Source organism: Anser brachyrhynchus (genome assembly GCF_964034855.1).
Source record: "Anser brachyrhynchus genome assembly, chromosome: 15".
Taxonomy (NCBI): domain Eukaryota; kingdom Metazoa; phylum Chordata; class Aves; order Anseriformes; family Anatidae; genus Anser; species Anser brachyrhynchus.
Window position 1 is genome coordinate 7,928,783 of NC_137733.1, and position 21,717 is coordinate 7,950,499.

A 21,717-nucleotide genomic window follows, 5' to 3' on the forward strand; every position below is an offset into this window, starting at 1 on the left:
TTTACATTGTATGAAGAAATAACTACACAATCGCAAACAAAGGATGTATGAGTTTGGGCCAAGAGTATTAGACTTAACCCCCTTTACAAATCACGTATATGTGTTAGTGAACACACCAAAAAAAAAAGATGGAACTGATTATTATTATTTGTGCTGTAAGATTTCTTGGCTATTCAACTAGACATATGATCTATGGGCTTACAAGAAAGGTTTTTATCAATCCTGTAGAGGCTTCAACCTCTTTCAAATGTAAAAAGTTAAAATGTCATATTTGACAACTATTAGTAATCAGTAATTAATCTAGAAAGTTAACGGAAAGCAGTCTTAAGTACCTTTTTTTTTAATACTATTTTCATGGTTATACTTCACAGCTCTCAATTATCATTCTGTATGAAAAATAAAATGCATTTATTTTATGCAAGGTTTGAGTATAACACTATGGCTTTCCACCTGGAGACAAACACAATACAAATAGCGTATTACCTCACTGCAGAGCCTGCTGAGCTGAGAATACACCTATCTCAAGCTCTCAATGATACTTAATTTAACAAAGAGAGACTGGTAAATTGAGTTGACAGGCAGACTTTGAAGCTCTGGGCAAGCTTGGCTGAGCGACACAACGTGCATAGATTCAGTGGTGCACACAGCTAAAAGACTAGCAGAATGCCAGCATGAATCAGAGGTACAAATACAGTCAGAATCAAGCATAATACTGCATCTGAAAGAGTTACTGATTAGCTTACCTAGGTAAGTGTTCCAGTTTCCTGTACACAGTTCCATACAGTTCACACCTTAAGCCTAGACAATAAGCACAATAGCCTGACACAAATACTACAAACATTTGTACTTTAAATCATAATAAAATTAACATCTAGATTTAATTTAGTGAGGATGCGTCTGTGCCCCACACATGAACATTTATGTTTCTATTTTTACCCACAGTATATTGATACCAGTAAACAGTTTTAGATCTGTGCAAGAAAATAATTTCTCGCTGATGAAATACGGATGCGGATTCTAAGATTATGGGATGAGTAGTGTATGTATGATGTTGCATGGGGGAAGAAAATCAAGATATAAATAGACAATCTATTGAATGCTTACACGAGCAAAAACTGATTCAAAAGTATGCAGACAATGTAGTTAGAAATGACAGAAGACTAGGCAATATTAGACTAACGCAGAACATTTTTAAATAGTTTGAATCATCTTATGCTGCTTTAGACGAAGGCATAAATATCCAACTCCAATTCAAAACATTTACCTGTGCATATTTTAAGTTTCTAGAACTAAAAAAAAAAAATAATTTTACATCTAGACGTCCTGATTTATGCTGAAAGATTGCTGAGAAGCCTAAAATATGCATGGCAATGTAACGTTTTAGAAATCTTAATTCTTACTTGAATACAAAGGTATCTTATTCATTGGAGGTAGACAGATATTAAAAAGAACTTCAAATTGTCTGAATAAAATTCACTTCATCAGCTTAGCTTTAGTCACATGGTTTTGGTGATGCTATATCTTCATTAACACTCAGCCCTGCTTGCACATTCAGAGTATGTTTAACATGATTGAAAAAGTTCAAACTATAGATATAAAACTTAAATGTGACTTAAGCCATGTTAGCCACTATCAGTGAATATTGTTTGGTCTGGCTGTAATAAGCCAATGTTCTGGAAAAAAAAAAAGCAGCAACCTTATAAAAATACCACACCTGTCACTCCTTACTTAAAAGGAATAAAATTATTTGCTAGGTGAAGAGAAAAGGCACTTCTCGAAAATATTTTCAGGGTATTAGAAGGAGAAAATTGGAGCTTAGACGGCTGAGGATTAAAGGAAGAAAGAAAGTTTTGTATTAGCAGCCAGAGAATAGGCACACTGAATGACCACCGAGCAGGTGAGACTTCTGAAGAGGAGGAATCATTTCCTGATAATTATTTAATTTGCTCTACACAAGGGGTAACAACTGAATGCAGAATATTTATTACACCAGACCTTTGCATACCAAGATCTGAGGCAGAGTTGAATCTTTATACTCAACAACAATCTTTCAAAACAACAGAATAGACAATATATCTTTTTTTCCCCATACCAAGGCTTATTTTCAAAGGAAAGATAAAATACCTTCTACATAATGGAGAAGTAAAAATTCTGTGCCTACGGTGAACCTTTTCTCTGTTATTTCAGCTACCACTGCCATTTCCAATAAATGGAAACAAATCACAATGACTTAAATGAAACGGCTTCTTTTCTGTGTGCGCGCAAACTCCAGTAAAGGAAAACAAATCCCATAGGAGAGATTGTCTCCATGTTTCATTCTTTTCCACCATCTTCCTTTCCCACTGCATTTTAACATATATTCCCTTCATTCACTCCAACCTGCGTCACACAGTCCCATGACTCTGTTACTTTCACTTTGCTAATTCACTCTTTTAATCCCCACCTTCTCCAGTTGTTTTTTTATATTAATTCACATCAACAGCCACAACACACTTTATTGCCCAACACTTCCCCATCTACTGTTTGCTTCTAATTATGCCTAATTCTCCTCTCATCAAACTCTTATGCTCAGTCGATACTACTTAGCTGAGCTAAACCTCTGTTGCCCAGAAGTCAGTCAGTCCAACAGCTCCCCATCTAAACCAATTCGCTCCTGCATTTAACAACCTACGTATCGACTTATCTCCTTCAAATCAATTCACCTATTACTGCCCTCATTTCACGTTTTCTTTATTGAAATAAAGACCTCAGCTCCCTGTTGACTCTCTCAGGTTTTCAACCACAGTGACCTCATTCAGAGTTTTGGGAAGAAACCCTGCTGTTTGATACACTTTTATTCCACCATTCAAAATATATTTTGTGAAAGCTGACAGTTTAAGACATTTCTGGTATACTTTGTCAGGCTGAAAACCCCTCCTGAAAGTTCTTGCTGGAAAAATCCCTGCAATTAACAGAACTGCTCCTGTGAACAACTACCTACTCTTACAATGGACTTGCAATCTCTGCTTTTATACACTGTTGTTAAATTAAACTACAGCCTAGACACTGCTGTGTACCCTAACATATTATGATACCTTCTTGTGTTAAATTCTGTTCCTATATGTCATTAATTAATTTTATTAACAAGTACTAACAGACATTAAAAATTGAGCATATTGGTACAAAAACACAATGCTTACAAGAAAGATACATTAATTCTATACTTGAACGGCAGGGAAAGTTATATGACTACAGCCTGACAAGAAGAACATTATTCTTTTATTCACTTTGGAATATCATGCCACTTTATAAAGAAAAGATTTCTAGATGGCTGCTGACATTGCTGGAAAAAAAAATATTTAATACCTTACTGCATAATAAAATATTTTCATGCTATCAAGAACGAGGCCAATACATTGACATACTGTAGACAATTACGACAGTATTTCTAGTATTCTGCTTTTTGTAGCTAGGATTGGAACTTGACAAAGACCTTTAAAGAAGATTGGATCTATTGTTTATGAATGAGGTATGGGAGTTGGGTTTTGTGTTTATAATTAGAAATAGCTATTAACTTAACTAACCAAAGCCTTAGCAGATACTTGCCAGTTTGGGGAATACATAAGCGTTTTCATACAAATGATTCATTTTTGTTGCTGGGCTATAGAATATGGTTTGATTCACATTTAGAACCAAAACTATAGATCTCAGCAAAGGACTTTACATATTTTCCTCAGTGTAATGGTTGTACGTCTAAAAACTTATTAGTTACCTCTTTCTACCAAAAAAAGTGATCTCTGCTTGTATTTTAAATACCTGTCTTGCTCTACAAATTGATTTCATACCTATTTAAGATGTATTTGGGAATTAATGACAGTTTTATCTTACATTTTACAGCTTACAGTCTTACGTTGCATTTTTCTCATTTATTGGGCTAATGTTTGCTGTAAAAATCTCAGCAGAGAAAATGAACAACTAATTGCATTGTTGTGGTTTTTTGTTGTTGTTTTGTTTTTGTTTGTTTGTTTTTGTTTGTTTGTTTTAATGGACCTCAAAGGAGAATAGCTCTTTTGTCACTGCTGCCACTGGAACTGAGGAAAAATAAAAACAAACCCTGACCTTCAAGAAAGGACTAAACTTTCCAGCCAGAGGAAGCAGAAAAACTGCTTTCCCAAAAAAATTCACATGCCGCAGAAGCAATAATTGTCAAACACAGTGAAGGTGATGGACACTTATGAGTCACAGTCACTTGCAGAAGTGAGACACAAACAATTCCTTTCCTATTCCACAACATTTTTCCTAGCTGTGATTACTCAAGGTTGGATATCAAGAACTGGTGCTCAAATGTATTGATAGGTCTTCGAACTATTTTTTTTTACTGAAGATGATTTACAATCTGAGCTATTTTGTTTTCCCTGTGAAACATATTAAAGATTTGATTTTATTGCTGTAAGTTAACCTGTACTTCTGAGTACTCGGCCTTACAATTACTTCCTTATTGACAGAAATGTGAATTTAAACTAAGAACTGAGAATTTTAAGATAGAAAAACAGGGATGGCAGAGATGAGTATTTTTGAAGGTCTCTTTTCTGGTTTAATTTTATCTTGACTGCAGAGTGAAAATGAGAATAAATGCATTCTCTCTTTTCCGCCCAGCCTCAAAATTGCAACTTTCTTAACTGGTTATAGAGCCCATTCTTTGCTACCAATTTCAGAAACACCTGCTGCAACACAAATGCCTGAATATATGAAGCATTCACTTTTTAACGGGGACATGCACTGGACTTGTCACCAAGGAAACCGGCTCACTGCTGTGATGACACAACTTGAACTGGTTGCATGTTCTTGGAGAAAAATCTCAACCTCTTCTTGCATTGCTACAAGTTAAAACTTACGGAGAGAAACTGCATAGATCAGGAAACCTCCCTATTACCAAAGACTGACTGAGGTTATTTGCAGGCAGTAAAAGAGCGAGAAGAGAAGGAAGAAACAAATGTTCTTGACAACGATGGCTCTTCTCTCAGAATGATCTTTCGCTAGAAGTCCTGTTGTTATAACCAGGAGGAAAAAGGATGGGAAGTGATGGCACAACTCCTGGGGCCAAATCAAAAAAACATTCAAAAGCATCTTGATCCACACGGCTCCTTAGTTAAACTGAGCAACTTCCCATCTTGACCTGAGTTTCCTACTCTAAGGAAAAAGGGTCTGTAAAATAATTATCTTGTACAAACTAGGAGCCAAGAGTAATCAAGAGTGACAGAAGAGACATTAAACTGTATTTGCATGTTATAGCGGTGTTAAATTAAGAAATACTAAGTGAATTGATGATTTTATATTTTCATGGTAGGCAATTTGGCATTTTGAATTTCTCCTAGAGCCTTTTTTATTATCTGCAAAAGGGAATGGAAATAGACCCATCAGAAAACGTACAGCACATTTAAAAGCTCTTTGTAGAGCCCTTAAATTTGCTGTACCATTGAACATGCCTTTGTTCAACATAATCTGCATTTATTTCAGAACACAGTTCTGAGCGTTGAGTGTTTATAAAGGAAACAGATCTATACTTGTTAGGTCTGAACAGCAATACACGAGTCCTTTATGGCTGCTACTGTCAGTCTACTTGCTTGAAATTCTTGCTCCACACATTTTTAAACGATGAAATGGAGAGCATTTCTTGTACGTTTCTACACATGTGAAGGAAACACCATACTACAACCTCTCCCTCATACGTTTCAACATTTTCCCAAAAAAATGTCAGCATTGCCTGTTTTAACATTGTCTGTTTTCTCAGGCAGCATTAAAAAAGATTTCCTACTTTATTCAGAGGCAACTGTAAAAGATCAGAAGCCGTCAAATGCTTCTAGTGCTGACTGAAGAGCATTCACTTCTAGTCCAGCACACAAGACGTTATTCCTTGCAGAGGCACTGCACTGTAGAGGTCACTCTGAAGACACACCAAAAAAAAAGACCAAAATCTACTTGATGGAAATACACTCATTAACACCTATTTTTGAGGCCTGTCAAACAATTCATAGGAATGAACTTTGCAAGAGCAAGTCTCACTGTCCTTATGGAGATGTTAACCAGTATAAGTCACGGTATTTGAAAGTCAAGTTGATTTTTTTTTCCTTTATGGCAAGACTCAATAATGAAGACAATAAATACAATACATGAAACCTCTCAGTGTTATGGAGCTGCAGGATGACATAGCAGTTTTATTGTGCATTATATCAAGCTAAACATTTTTTGAGTTGTCTTAGTCCTGGAACAAGATAACACTGAGATATTTCAGTAGGGTGAGTTTAGAAGGATGTGTTTCTGTAATACTTTCAACATTACCCATAATCCAGGGGAGAAAATTATTTCAATTGTACTCTGAATACTGATAGGCTTCTGCTGAGGATTGCCTTAAAAGTGAAATAGAGAGGAAGTGCAAGTGAAAGCAGGAAAGTCAAGAAAATGAGACCAAGAGAGATATGCATCGGAGCAGATTTTTTCATCTGAATAAAATCTATTTACATTTGGAACTGCTGGCTAATTTCTCTTAATAGGACCAACTGCTGGATGAAGAAATACAGCCTCTAGAAATGCTGCTGACAGGAATAAAGAACAAAAAGCTGAGGAGAGTTTCTAGTCCTTTTTCATTTAACAGTTGAGAAAAAGATGAACTATCAAAACAATTTTTAGAATATGAAAACATATTCTAAACTTTCACTTGGACTAAATTTTGATCTGAAATGTATATGATTATAGCATTTGTATTCAAAATAGATCACATTGATAATTCTAGGCACCTTCCACAAATCATCAGTAAATAAGCATATTATTCTTCCCAATTAAAAAATGACATTTAAGCTCTCCTGAGTAGTTATTTGACTGCTAACTTCTGTAAAACTAGAAACTGCAGAACCAAGTTGAACTCAGCAGGTATTTTCAGAGCTAATAGGTTCTTGGAATGCATCTCCACCTACAACAACTGTTTGAAGACCATGAACGCTGCTAATGGTATTGCTATGATAATTGTCCCAAAATTAGGGCAGCGTAGACTGCAATCTCTTTGGCTGAAACATGCGCATGTTAACTCTGGTTATCAAAAGAAAATCATACATTGAAAAAAAGATTGATGGGGAAGACGTCAGTTCTGTGAAACTTGAAACAGCTAAAATAACCCAGGCCACAGGGGGTTGGCAAGGGGAATGCAGGGGGCATGAATGCAAATTAGGATTTTCAATTGCTCTGATGGCAAATAAGAGTAAGGAGCTTTTCTGTAAATATTTTTAACAGCATCCCCTTACTGCAAACTGCTCCTTAGGATCACGAGAGAGAGAAAACAAAAGCAAGCAAAATTTCCTGCTCGTACAGGTGCATTCTTCTTCCCAGCACAGGTGGCACCTTCCATAGCTGTTTGAAGGATTTTCTAAGCACACACTCCTAACTGACATAAGTGTGCTGACAAAAGTCTCTAAAGTAACCTAAGATTTCGTCAATAATGGACCTGAACTTAACCATAGCTTCCTTAAATCCCTTGCACTTTTTTCACACAGTAGAATAAAACTATATTATAGTTTGCAGGGGAAATCAACTTCCACAGGTAATTGACTTTTTCTAGCTCAAACTACAGATGTTAGCTTTAATAATTAGAAAATTCAAGACTAACTACAGTTAATAAAAAGGAATTAAGAAGTAATTTTGCAAATCTTAGGTCTGAATCAACTAGGAGGATGCAGAACAATTGTTTGTCATGTGGAAAAGCATAGCAGAATTGCAAAAAATGCTATCTGACAAAGCCTTGACACACTTTTTCAATGACTATTCAAGTTTTGAGTGTCCTATACGTTGGAGCCAGGATCCAAGTTTTGTTTCACATGATGTCAAACCCCAGATAGAATTTTCCACTTCCTCTAAGCACCCAGAGGGTGCCACAAAACTTTTTTTTTCTTTTTTAAACTGCTGTGAAAAAACTGTACGTGTTTTTCAAGTCATCATTTGTAAAAATCAAGGATTACATCTGTAACATCTTCATTTGTTTGCATTAAAAATAGCTATCTTTATAAACCCAAATGCTTCTAGGAACCCTCAAGTACCAGGTTTTCTCAGCGCTTCCTTACTTTGTGCAGCCTCTCTTCTTTCAACTTCAAGCACTTTGTTTCTCTCTCCCTGCTTATATGTGCACCCTCTTTATCACTGTTTCTACTCCTCCCAATATATTTTGTCCTTCCTCTTTTTCCTCTAACATTATCAAACCCTCTTAACTACTTTGAGAAGGGAAAGGAAATTTTAATGCATTTGTAGAATGCCATGTAATGCATGTCGTCAATGCTGATATGCGCCAAAACAAAAAAATAAAAGAATATATAATATCATAATACTATTTTCTAATCTTAACTCTTACAGAAGGAAAAGAGATGAAAGTACAAATTTTGATATACTTGGACCAAACAATTTTTGCCCTACTTCATGTTTCCCTTAGATCAGAAGCAGAGTTTTGATACTTTTTATTTTTTTTCCTGATGTCAAGCCTCACAAGTTTTTAGGGATTAAAAGACAAACATCAGTTACAAAGTAAGGAATGCAGAAAGCAAGAACACAGTTAGACAACTATAGCTTTCTAAAAACAATCGACTCCAAGTATTTTAATTGTCAATTGTCACTGAAACATCCACAAAAGAATAGTACCTTTTTGCAGTAGAACTTCCTGCATTATCTCAGCATGGTAATAAAATTTTAGATATCTAGGATATTTTTATTTCAACAATCATCACTGCTTGGCAACAGTTCTATTGAAAGATAAATATTGTGTAATGTCTCTACATAGTTTGATGACTAGATCAATCAATTAACATGGCAATAAATTAGCTTCATTACCACGTTTCAGTTATTATGAGGTGCTTTACTAATTAAAGTCACATATTTAAGCAAATGCTATTCCCAGTTTGTTCATGTAAATTATATTCCTCTTTATCAGAGTGCTCGCTTACTGTTACAGAACATACCTGAGATTTGCTAAAGAGATACTGAACTCATTCAGTGCCAAGCTGGTAACACAGGCTGGACTTCAAAGGATGTAGTCGGGTAAAAATTTGGCCACTGGCCACAGCAGTTTAGAACCTATTACGTGAATACTGTCATTTACTCTATTAGAAGCCACATATATGTACAATAGCTTTAATAAGTGTCATGCCATTACCAACTCTTTTTTTTTTTTGAGAAATTAATCTATTCAGAATTGCATTTTAAACTTCCTTACTTCACACTGATATTGTTTTGCAGTGTTTCAAGGTTTAATTATTTGCTTTTGAATGTTACTGTTTAACAGATAAACACCTGCACCACCAGCAGAACACTGGGGCTGCATATAGCGTGAATTCCACGGACAGGACATTTTGCTGTCTCATTACCAAATGCCCCAAGAACTTTCTGGCTGCAACTGCAGACTGAACATGTGCTACAGAATGAGCAAAACAAAATTCCAAAATAGAATCATGCTACTAGTATTTCCCAAATCACTTATGCAACTGAAGTAATACCCTGTTATCCCCCCACACACAACTGATGCAGCAATGCCATGTATCCTAACTACGTCACCTCAGTGACTACTCATCACTCCCATAGTTATATCAATACCTGAAATCCAAGCTAACTTTTTCTGCAAAATAAAATCATAAAACGAAAACTTCACTGCTAGGTTGATGTATTTGTACACATGTGTGTAGGCTTTCGTTTAGTTAGGTTACATATAGACAGTCCGGAATTCACTTAAGAGAAGGGATTCCTATCATTAAATGCATAGACTCTGTATTAACTACCATTTCTACTATTTTACTTACATGATACAGAAACACAGCTTACAATTATTTTGCTTTCTCATAGGATCATCTTTTGTAGCTTTTCATCCAGAAAGACTAGTTAATTAAGAGCTTTACTGCTGCTATAAATATATTATTATCAGTCCAGCTAAGAAAGTCATAAAGGGAGAAAATAATTGTAATACTTCAGAAACCTCTCAGTAGCTATAAAACTGATTTCCTATAAATCATAAAGCAAGGGAGAGAACATTGGAACATGGCATAACCAGATAAGATTGCAAAAGATATTTTTCACCTTACTTGAGATTGAGATTTAAAGTCCTGCAAACGGAAAACATACCTAAATTCTCTTAAACTTAAGGCAAATTAAGTTCCTTAAGTTCCTTAAACTTAAAACACTTAAACAGTGCCCATATCTGCTGTATAATAAACTAACCTCTCTTGAGAGACAAAGGTACTGAATGAAATATAACTGACAGACAAAATATTTTGAAAGTAACTTTGAAAATGGGAATTTTCAATTTCAACTCAGATTCATTATCTGTAGGAACCTTTTATGCTTGAAAGCAACATTTTAACACTAGCAGCGGTATTGTATAGCAGGTAACTTTTTCTCTCTCATACCTTCAGTATACCAATTTAAATGCTCTCAATGGCGATGACACTCTGACAGTTCTAAGTGAAATAAAGATAAGAAACCCAATAAGACAAATTCCTCAAACCACAAAGAAAACATTATTCTTCCACATTATTTGAACTTTGCAGCCTGCAAGACCAAAACCTGATACTTGACTTCCCACACTGTCCAGTGCTAAATAAATTATATAGGAACATTTACAGGGCAACTTCTTTGCTCTAAGTGGCAGACTGTTTGGTACGGAAGTTCACCTGACAATTCGTACCCAGGATCACTCTACCGTTCTTTTCAGAACTTTACCTTCCAAAAAGGAGGAAGCATTTACAAAACGAGAAGGAAGAGTAGAAATTGTGAATTTTCGACAACTTAGCTTGAAAGACAGGTGATTTAAAGACAACCAACACAAAACAAGCAAGGAACACAGATTTTGCTATTAAATACATAATGTCATCCAATGAAATGAAGACAACATATTTTTTGAACATTATAATCTTCTAATAATCATTGAGAACTGATGACTGCTCTGGTGTTCAAACATCACACAGTCAACAGTTTGTAAGGACCTACTCTAGTCTTTGTTTTCTGATAATTTACTGAGTTAGTTCTCTTTTCTTTAAAGCATATGTTTGAGCAACTACCAGGACAGAACAAGTGTCCAACACTGTAGCTCAGAAGAACAAAGAAATATAGCCATCTAGAAACTCTTAACATGTAGCTGTAGCCTAGAAAATTAGATAAAACGTAAATACTTGGCACAGCTGATCTATGAAAATACTCACAAAATTGTTATCTACACCTTTCGTGCATATGTTTTAATACAAACATATGCATTGCAAAAGCAAAAGAGTCAACCAAGTGGCACTATTCTTATTTGAATAGCATTGCACAGCTAAAAGGCCTAGTATGTGTTTTAGTAGTTTCATGCCCTTTAGATTTTTCTTTGTTCATATGTAACATCTGTTTGGCCAGCTGTTTATTTAGCTAACTCTTCTTTGTGCAGTGTTTATATAAAACACAAATCAAGTTAAAATAGCAGGCTGAGATTTTGGGAATCACAGACTTACAGACGATTTAAGTACTTCTGGAGGTCTCCTAGCCCATGCCCCTGGATAAGTAGTGTCACCTAGAGCAGCTTGCCCAGCACTGTGTTCTATCAGGTCTTGAATATCTCCAAGGATGCAGTGTCGACGACTTCTCTGGGCAACCTCTTACAGCACTTTTTTTTTTTCTTTTTACTGTAAAAGCTTTTTCTTACATTTCTTCTATTTCAATTTGTGCTTATTATGAGGATAACAGGAGGAAAACCTTCACCTTCTGAAAAATAAGGACATTTGATACAGAAGCCACTCAAAAAGAAAAATGAAACACTACAACGTTCTGCTGAGTTTGTTTTTAAAACTTCTTACAGCTTTTTACATACTTGAAATCATATAGCCTATTACAATTTTTTATGCTTAATAATTTTACCTTAAAGACTTAATTACATGTGTAAGGAATTGTGACACTTGATTCCAAAGATATATATATATTCTTATATAATATATGCATTTACAAAGATCTAACGTGTGTGATATTTTCAGAGAGACTGATAAAAATGTGATTAAAACACAAGTGTACTTGTTATAACAAGTTTTATTTATCTGTAACATACCAAACATGAGCACAAATAAAGTTAAATTTAAGTATCAACAGACAGGGCTTCATCAGCTAGCAGATGCGGCAACCTAATTCAGCAGTGCCAATTCTTGATTTAGGTTTTGCTCTGCAGGGACTCAAAAATTTAAGTTACAATGTCAATTTTATTATTAAAAAGAATGTGTCATTCAGCATGTAAACAGACAAATTAGCAGAGACAGAATCTCTTATTTACATTGAGACATAAAAGTGGACTATAAAGGAAATTATTTGACCAAACCTGTGACTGAGCTAATGCACCATTAAAACTGAAAAAAATATACAAACCAAGATTACAAATAAGACTGATATCAGAAAGAGTACATTAATGACAGTTCACAGATAAGGAATCAAAACCAATTACATTTCTTTGATTAACCACTAGCATTTCATACAACAATGAAGAGAACTGCTAGCAAGCTGATTTAAATCATTTTACTGCAAACTGTTAACTGTATCTGAGCTTCAAAATAAAATTATTTCTTTGTAACAGTAGCAAGCTATTTCATACAGATCAATTAAAATGTTTTGCCTCATCAGACCTGTGCCCAATTGTATGAAATTACTGCACTCAAGCTGGGGAAAAACCCCAAAGGAACAACTCACAACAAAAAACCATTTTGCTTATTTCATCCAGTACTTAATAATCAGTGGTTTCAGTTTTAAAGATATTAATTTTGTTTTGTGTTCACCATCATTGTATTCTAGGAAGGAGATGAGACTTAAAGTGATTAATTAAAACTAGGCTTGTAATTTCTGTCAATAGGATTCCTAATCAGACAGAACCTTTATCAGATTTTTCATTTTCACTGAAGTGTGGTCATTTGATTTCACAATGAGAAGAATCTCTTTAAGACCACTTTTTTTTATTATTTTATATATTTCTTTACTTCCTAATAGACAGATCTAATGCCACAAGGGTTTTTAATGCATATTAAGACTAACTTTTTTCTCCCAGACTGAGGTAACACTATAGCAGAGTTCAAAGAATAATACCACTCTCTATAGCAGAGTTCAAAGAATAATAGCAATGCTAACTCTTCCATTAAAAAAAGATGTAACCCTTTATGAACCATATAGTTATAAAGCATAAATTCAGTAGATCAGAATTATCATTTGTATTTACGTTTTACATTAAAATATTACTAAAACTAATAGAAGAATTGCAGGTAAAAATGTTACAACTGAATAATTAAATAAACACTTGACAATGTCCAGCATGTTTAAGGTCTCCTGTTGATGAAGCTCAAAATCCAGCAAGGAAAGACAATACTGGAGAAGCTGGCAACATGAAGTGGAATGGAAATGCTTTTTCTTACTTACCAGTTGTGCCAGGTCATGATACTCAGAAAATAAAGGACATTGAGAATTCAAATGATAGCCTAGCTATGTTGATACTGTGATACTTTCTAAAATACGCTCCATCATTGTCTGAAAGATCTATGTATTATTTAAATAATTCTGTTGTAGCTGCACAGAGTCTGATATCTCAATAGAAATATGTATTGGGGAAAAAAAAAACCAATCACTTTTTCTGCTGTAGATATAGTTATTTTCCTCAATGGCTAAAGTTCCTTTCCCAAATCCCACTAACATTTCCAAGGGAAACTATACAGTCTAGTTAAGAGAGAATGCTGACAGACCTATGACTTGAGAAAAAGCTCCAGCAAAATAATTCACAGAAGTGTATACAGAATCACATAATCATTTAGGTTGGAAGAGACCTCCAAAATCACCTAGTCCAACCTATACGAACAGGCATTTTGCCATATCTGAATATGAAAGAATTTTCTTTAATTTGTTATAATCTATTGCTTCAATGTGTTGAGAATTATGAAATTGTCAAATGCAAAAAAAAAAGTTTGAAGAAGAACTAAGAAGTAGTCCTCTTGCAACTTGTGGTATAATATTATCTGAAGATACTTAGCATCAATGCAATGCATCACATTGGTGTTTACAAAGTGTTGACAAAAGGCATTGACAAACTTCCTTGAACAAATTTCTTTCTTTAAAATAACTGCCTTGTTTAATACACAAAAATATGAGATCTAAATTCTATTTACACACTTGTAAAATGGCGAAGATCAACTCTCAGAAAGCAAGTTCATTGTTTAGGACTGAGAAATAAAGGGAAATTTTATTCAGAGTCTCTCAGCCTCTTATGTTAAAAGCAGGAAGGGAAAAACCACTGTTGTTGAAGTATCACTTTTCAAAGCAAAATAAAAAGATACTGCAATAAAGTAATTCTCTAACAATGGTAAGATGATTAAAAGAAACTGAAAAGTAGTATCATTGCTTTTACATCATTACTGTATTGTCTCAGTTTATGAACTCACAGAATTATAATCTCACATAAACCACTACCATTTTGGTAAAAGCATGTAAATAATCCATCACAGTTCAAGTAATGAACTGCTGCTATGAACATGTTTTTCATCAGTTAAGGCGAAAGCTTCATATTAATATTTCTAACTAGAGTAGCCATTTTATTTCCTAATCTAATAGCTTCTGTTTTAAATTATTGTCCAGTTTTCTCTTATTTTAATATTTGTTTTATTGCTGTCTTTATGAACCCTTGTAATGCTAAGATAAAGATAACTACTACAGCAACTCAATGTACCCTTGGAAACAAATCATCATTTACTACAATATCTTATACCCCACATGGCTCAAAATTTAACTTCGTTCACAAGTTTTTCCTCCTCACTGGTTGAGGAGGAAAAACTAACTAGCCCTGACTTACAGATGTTATTGTGCATTACTGCTTGTCTGTGTGGAACTCAAGGTTATTAATTATAATGAACAAAAGAAATGATGGGAACTTAAGTAACAATTGTTAAACCTCTATGTAGATACAATTCAGAATTTTTCCTGCTCTACATCTAAAACAAAAAATTATGAAATGAAGTTGGCAAGGAATTATCAGTTCACTACTTCACACAGCTATAGTTAACCATCTTAAAATTAAATATAACTGGAGAGGAAGAGCAAAAATTATTTGAGTTGAAACTTCAGCCACAAATGTATTTTGTATTGGCCCCCCTCTTGTTCAAAAAAAAAAATACAGCATGAAGCACAACTTTAAAGTGACTTAACAAAATGTCATTTATTGGCCTCTCAACTGGAAGTACTCAAAACCATTTCAGTCTTTACAGCCCTTAGTAAGATTCTACAAAATAGATTCTTAAGAACAGGAAAAACTAAGTCTCTTGAGATATTTGCCTCTACAAACACTGTTTTGGCATTTATGACAACAACCTCAAGGTGTCTCCTCAAGTTGATTTTGACTTTTTCAAATCCAGGAAAAAATGAAAAAACGAGTGCCACAAAATCTTAGCATTCTTCCATTTACCTATTACACTTCAAATAAACACAGCTGTCCTGAAGTTAAGTTTAAACTTGAAAATCTAAAACCCTGCATAAGGCCATGAAGTAGTACAGCTAAGTATGCTTCTACTGAAACATACTGATTTTTAAATGGGTCTTGATTCTGCAAACTGATCCATCCATTCTTGCATAGTGCCTGTGTAGAGGCTTGTGAACGGCAAATTTAATATGGCTTACTATGTATGAATAGGTAGGTGTTCAATAGATATAAAACTTGTACAGATTTACCGTACAGTATTCTAAAAAAAACTATTAGTGAGAGGAATACGTTAATGCCATTTGCAAAAACAATTTTGCATTAATATTACTTCTTAAACAGCTCTAAATATCATTTACAAATGAGGAACTATGTTTATAGCAAATGAAAATATTTTAACAGATGATATCCTGATATGATTCTATATCAAATGGTTTGCTTTCAGATTCTTAACAGATTACTGTGTTAAACTATTTCTGGACGTATTCAGTGCTAACATCAATGAAGTCAGAACATACATCAGCAGATTGCAAAGTTCAGCTAGAAAGAGTTCAACAGCTTGACTTTTTAATTTGGTAAGTACACTAACAGTGATCCACCCTCAATCCCCAAAATAAATCTGAACACAAAAACACAAAACCCACACAAACAAAAGCAAAACAAAACTTAAAAAGCCAAAATAAAAGAGAATCAGACACTCTTGAAAGCTTTACACAGTGATTTTTGTTTAAAACCACCATTTAAATAAACAAAAATTAGTATATATGTCATATATTCCTTTAAATATAACAAAAACACTCAGAAGCACTTATAATCTGAACAGGTGCCTTCTATTAGAAAAGCACTGTTTTTAAGATTTGGGAGATACTGGCAGTATATTTTAAATCGTGATGAAACAGGCTTAATATTTGCTTGACTACTTGACAGATACTTACACAAAAAAGGGCATCAGCTGAATAAGAGTCTCTTTTTTGGGATTGGCTGTGAATTCTGGCACAGTTTGAATAATTTTGTTCATTACGTTCCTTAGGTAATTTTGTAGCTGTTTGCGTCGCTCTTCTACAAATTTTGCATCCTAAAAATAAAAAGGAAAAAATATAAACAGTGCAAAGAATGTTTTGTTTTTGTTTTCCAATTCCATAATGTCACTAAACAGTCCTAATAAGTATCAAATTTGATCTTCTGATGATCTATATATAGTATGCCTATAGAAATATGTTAGCAATATGTAAAAACAAATCAAAAAACCAACACCTTGACTCTGCACTTGATAAAAGAAAATCACACAACCTAGTAAAAACTCCTTATCACAAAAACACCCACTGATGCTGACTTCTCTCCTCAGCAGAAGGTCTCTTCTACGGACTAAAATTCTTTTTGTAGTAGTAGATCTCCAGAAGGTACTACAATCAGCAAGGCAGTGTATAACAGTGCAACAGAGGCAGTGGCCGTTTATGCAATCTCTTTCAACATCCAGAACTACTAGTCTTTGCAGAAGGAAATACCAATTTATCGTTCCCACAATTTCTTCGTAATTCATACTTTCCAGAGACTGGGCACACAAACCCCAAAATGGATTCATATTTCTCTAGATTTTTTATTATTAATAAATCATTATTGTCTTAAGGAGTTTTCATACAGTAGATTGTTTTTAAGGACTATAACACAATTCCCATAAAAATGTTTTATTGATGTTCCTATAGTATTTTAGATCTCAGTATTTTATAAGATATTGGCCCTGATAAATAAAGTAATTCTATATACTCCACATTCTGTTGAGGGACTTACAGATTAAAAGCCTAATAGCTAGCACAGCTCCACATATCCTGGAATTTACATCTAACTTAACTTCCTGTGAGGATTCATAATTACAGTGAATTACAATATAACGTCTAGCCATATATCACTCTCACAGAGGACTATAAAGGTTTCCAACAAAATCAGGTGCTGCCTGGTTTGTGCGGAAACCAGTAAGCTGTATCTCAGAAATGCAGGCGCTCTGATCACCCGGTTTAAATGTCAGAGTATGTTCTTTAGGAACAAAGCCAAAATTATTATTAGACAGTTACAGCTCTCAAAGGAAGACTATTTTCTATAAAATGTGTCTGTCCAACCTGTGTTATTTGTGTAAGAAATACTATTGAAATAATTTTTTGTTTCTTGCAAAAAAAGCAACAACTCACCAACAAAACAGCATAAATGCGTTTGATATGCTATTAAAGAATTTTTGTGTATTAAAAAGGTTCAAGCCATGCAGATCAGAAGATTATTCCTTCCTTATGTTAAACAAACTCATCATCAAAGCAGGGAAGCTCCTTAGAATTCAGGATGATCACTGTAGAGTTTCTAGAACCCTTACTGACATTTTCTTCTTATCTCTCATTAGAAGTTAGCAAGAACAGCAATATTTTTAAAGAAAGAAGAGAATGAATCTGAATGACATTTCTCAGTGTAGTACTTTAAATTCATAGAATTACAAAAATTACAATGTTAACTAAAGTATGTTAGCAAATATTGGCAACCAAGACACATTCTACAAACGCTTAAACTTATTTTAAGCTTCAACTTGTATTTTCCGTCTGATAACCATATATATGTTAACATTTTGGAATTTTAAAAAATTTCCATTAGCGCAGCAATCTACTCAGTTTAGCCGTGCCTTAGCTTAGACAAGCCTTTCACCAGTGGTTGACATTTTCACCATTGTCATTATCTGAGTGTAGGGTTAAAACAACACAACAGATTTTTAATTCCATTAAAATCAGGGACAAATTATCAACTGAATTCATTACATCAACTGTTTTCTTAATCATTTGGGTAAAACACTAAATTAACAGAAACTGACACAGGAGGACACCTGTTGCTGTGCTTATACTCCATAGATCCTGTTTCCCCAGACTAAAATCTCTGAACAAACACACACCATCATCTTAGCATCCCTTTCCCAAGTTACGGTTATAAAATACAATGTACATAAAGGTATCACAGAAATACTATACGAATCCTGTATATTAAAAAATAACCCCAGTTTTGATAATGTAAGGAAGTCTTTTCTGCTTGTCTTTTATTTGCATATGAATATTTAACAACATGTAATTGTAATTACTGTAAGGTGTAACTGCTGAAGACATTCATCCTTACAGGTTTCAAAAAGCTAGTCAGTGCTCGTCTTCTTTAGTTAAGCTCACAAAACTCCAAAATACCTTTTGTTCCTTCTATTTTCTAGATGTGAACTCACATTGACGTCCAATCCTGTTTGACATTCTGATGTTACATTAATGCATGGAAGAATCAAGATCAGTACAGAAGTAAAAAACAAAACAAAAACCCACAACTATGAGTTATACAGTTTGCTATTTCTTTTCTAACAGTCACAATGTTTTTCAGCACCAGTTTACTACACACACATGCACACCCCACACACAAATCCCATAGCAAATGCTTCTGGTATTAATTGATTTACTGAAAAATGAAGAGCTGAAGAAGCCTGAGAACTCTTGGAAACCAATACTTAAAAGAAAAATCAGCACTGTTGACACTTCACGCAATCCACTCCACTGTCACTTCCCAGCCGAGTACAGTTACTGCTCAAAGGAACAGAGCAACAGCTTGCTTGCGCCCCGCCGCACTGACGAAGTCTGGACAAGAGTGCGGAACAGAAGTCTATACAAGCTGTTGGGAAACGTTAAAGCAAAAATTGTAATATGTGGTGACACATATTAGAATAAAATAAAATGCTAATAATAAATAAAAACAACCCTAATGCGGTATTTTAATAGGTAGTTGTTACAGATTTTTTTTTCCCCCTCTTTTCACTAAGATTTGCATTCCTATTGATTCCTTTGACTAGCTCAAGAAGCAGCCTTGCCCTCCATATCTTTTCACTCCAAGGGTTTCAAGCATCACATTGTCACGTTGGTAGGGACACTGATTTGCTACTGCCAGCTGCATGAAGGAGAAGACAGGACAGCATGGCACGTCACAGGGTGTCACGCACAGGAGATCTCAAAGAAGAAAACCTTTGTAGAACAACTTGGGTTCTGAAAGCTTTAAGTACAGGAATACCAGTGATATTTGACTAGTGATGTTTGGCCTGGGAGACCGTTTCAGGTTTGGAGCAATCCCTTTCCCCTGCTCTTGACTGCATATAATGGACGTGAAAGGAGCATCGCTTTGCTCTGCGAGCCTGCTCCCAGCACAGACACAGCCTCAAGCCTTGAGTCCTTCCGAAGAACCAGCTTCATCCCCCACAGCACTATCTTGGTTCTCCTTTTATCAGTTCACTCAATGTTGTTTACAAGCCCTCAAGAAAATCACCGTTTTATAGTACCGCAATCATTAGCAGTTCTTCAGTTCTTAAGGTTTTTTGGTCACAAATCCTCAGCAACAGTATTTGCAGTGAAATCATTGCAATTATGTTAAAATTTGCTCTTGTGCAGAAGCTGCTCTTTTAGTCCCCCGTGTGTGCTGCACATGTATTTAAACCAACACATTCTCTTTCACAAGCAGGACCACTTGGTTATAAACACAGGAGCAAAATGCTGAATATAGGTATTTTATATCACTTATGGCTAATGTAAAGAATCTCATTAACTACAGATAATAACTGCACAAAGCAGTTTTCTAATTAAACTGCCAGAACATGAATGGGGAATGCATTTTTGCTGTTTACAGCTAATCCTATTAGGGCTTATAATATAGCTATTTTTCTGCCATTTATTCAAGTGAAATAAAGAAAGTCTCAGGAGTGAAACTCAGCCCGAAAAGAGTTTAAAAATGCTCCTTTAGCCTGATATAAAATTGATCTCCAAAACCAGCACAGAGCAATCTCTACCACAAAATTCTGTATGTGTTCTGTTGCCCACTATGCTTACCAGAAGCAATGTAATCCAGGGTCAAAACAACACAGCTGTAGGTCTGTACTTTGTCATCACACGTGTGGCACAACAGCAGGTTGGCTACTCAGAGGAATTATTTTGCCATTGTTACTGCCAAGTAGCAGCAGTGATAAAGAGTTCTTGTCACAGAGTAGTAAATAAAGTAATTGATAGCAGAAAAACACAATTGGTTCAAAGCCTGGCCAGCTTTTTCAGCCTCAAATTATAAAAAGGTAACTGCTACCCTTTTTTCATTGGACCCAGTTATCTACAACTCTTAAAGGACATTCTTACACATTTTCACAGCATTAAAGGTTAAATAATTTATTTTTTTTGGAAAATAAACGCATGTATTGGAAGAGAAAGTACCAGTACTAAATGAAGGTACACATTTGCTCACTGAAGAGAGATCTTACTAACATGGCTAAAAAGGAGAGACCTGCCCTCAGAAATATGGATGGTACTATTACAAGGATCAGAAGTATTTTCTGAAGTTCAGGTAAGAGAAACGAGAAAAGAGAAAGAAGAAATGGAAAGAAGAAAAGAGGAAGAAGAAATGGAAAGGGTAGGGTGAATAAATAGCAGGTCTCGTCCTTATGACAGGGAAAAAGAATGTATTTCTTGAATTGCCAACCTAGTCATTGAAACACTTAGGTTATGAAAGGAAGATCTTTTCTTTGCCTCATCAGTACCTTAAGAAGTCTTTTTAGTTGCAGGAATGCTTTATGAATTTTACCTGTCTTTACCACACGTATTGCTTATTTTTAATAGACAGCACTAACAGAAAACCAAAAAAATGCTATAAAAATAAATTTTTGAATAATTGCACTGATTTTTTTTCCCAGAAGCACATACCAAAAATGGCACTAAAAACAGCTTTATACAAATTTGGTTCCTATACTTTCAAGAACTGTATCTGTTTATAGAACACAAATTATATATCATTTGAAATTATTACAGAAAAAAACAGACGATTCTATAATAAGCTTTTCTCCATTTCAACACAGAACATACTAGATCCTTCCATAACCACTCTGCGAGCACTCATTTTGAAGTACTTTCCTGAGCTAGGCTTCAAGTAAGTCTCCCTGTGAAGATACCTGAACAGGCTCCAGTCTTGCCAACTGAAAAACCACGAGGCAAGGCTAGCTGGCCCTTTCAGTTCTTATAACTCAATTCCGTGAGAGACTGAATGTGCCCTCCAGACTTAATTTGTTAATTTCTTTGCAAAGAAATTTAACTATTCCTTGCATAAAATATCTCCTACTCTATTCATGATAAGCCCCAATCCTTGAGCCCACAGCACGAGAAGGCGCAAAAGCGTGCTCAAAGCAGACAGGAGCTCTGCTTTTAAGATTTAAGATATCAAGTTCAGAGATA

The 21,717-nt window shown here is 34.8% G+C and overlaps 1 protein-coding gene across 3 annotated transcripts in view; it reads right to left on the reverse strand.

Moving 5' to 3' along the window:
- The window catches only part of SNX29 (sorting nexin 29), a 138,790-nt gene that overhangs the window by 19,351 nt on the left and 97,722 nt on the right, over nt 1–21,717 (reverse strand). For 2 of the 3 annotated variants that reach the window (XR_013939797.1, XM_080557310.1), the window contains exon 20: nt 16,396–16,535. Coding sequence is in view for 2 of the 3 variants with exons in the window: in XM_080557310.1 (XP_080413436.1) it covers nt 16,396–16,535 (140 nt within the window). In the remaining variant the exon portion in view is untranslated. Of the gene's footprint in view, nt 1–770; nt 799–16,395; nt 16,536–21,717 lie in introns of those variants that run through there. The other variant, XM_080557311.1, reaches the window with a different exon arrangement.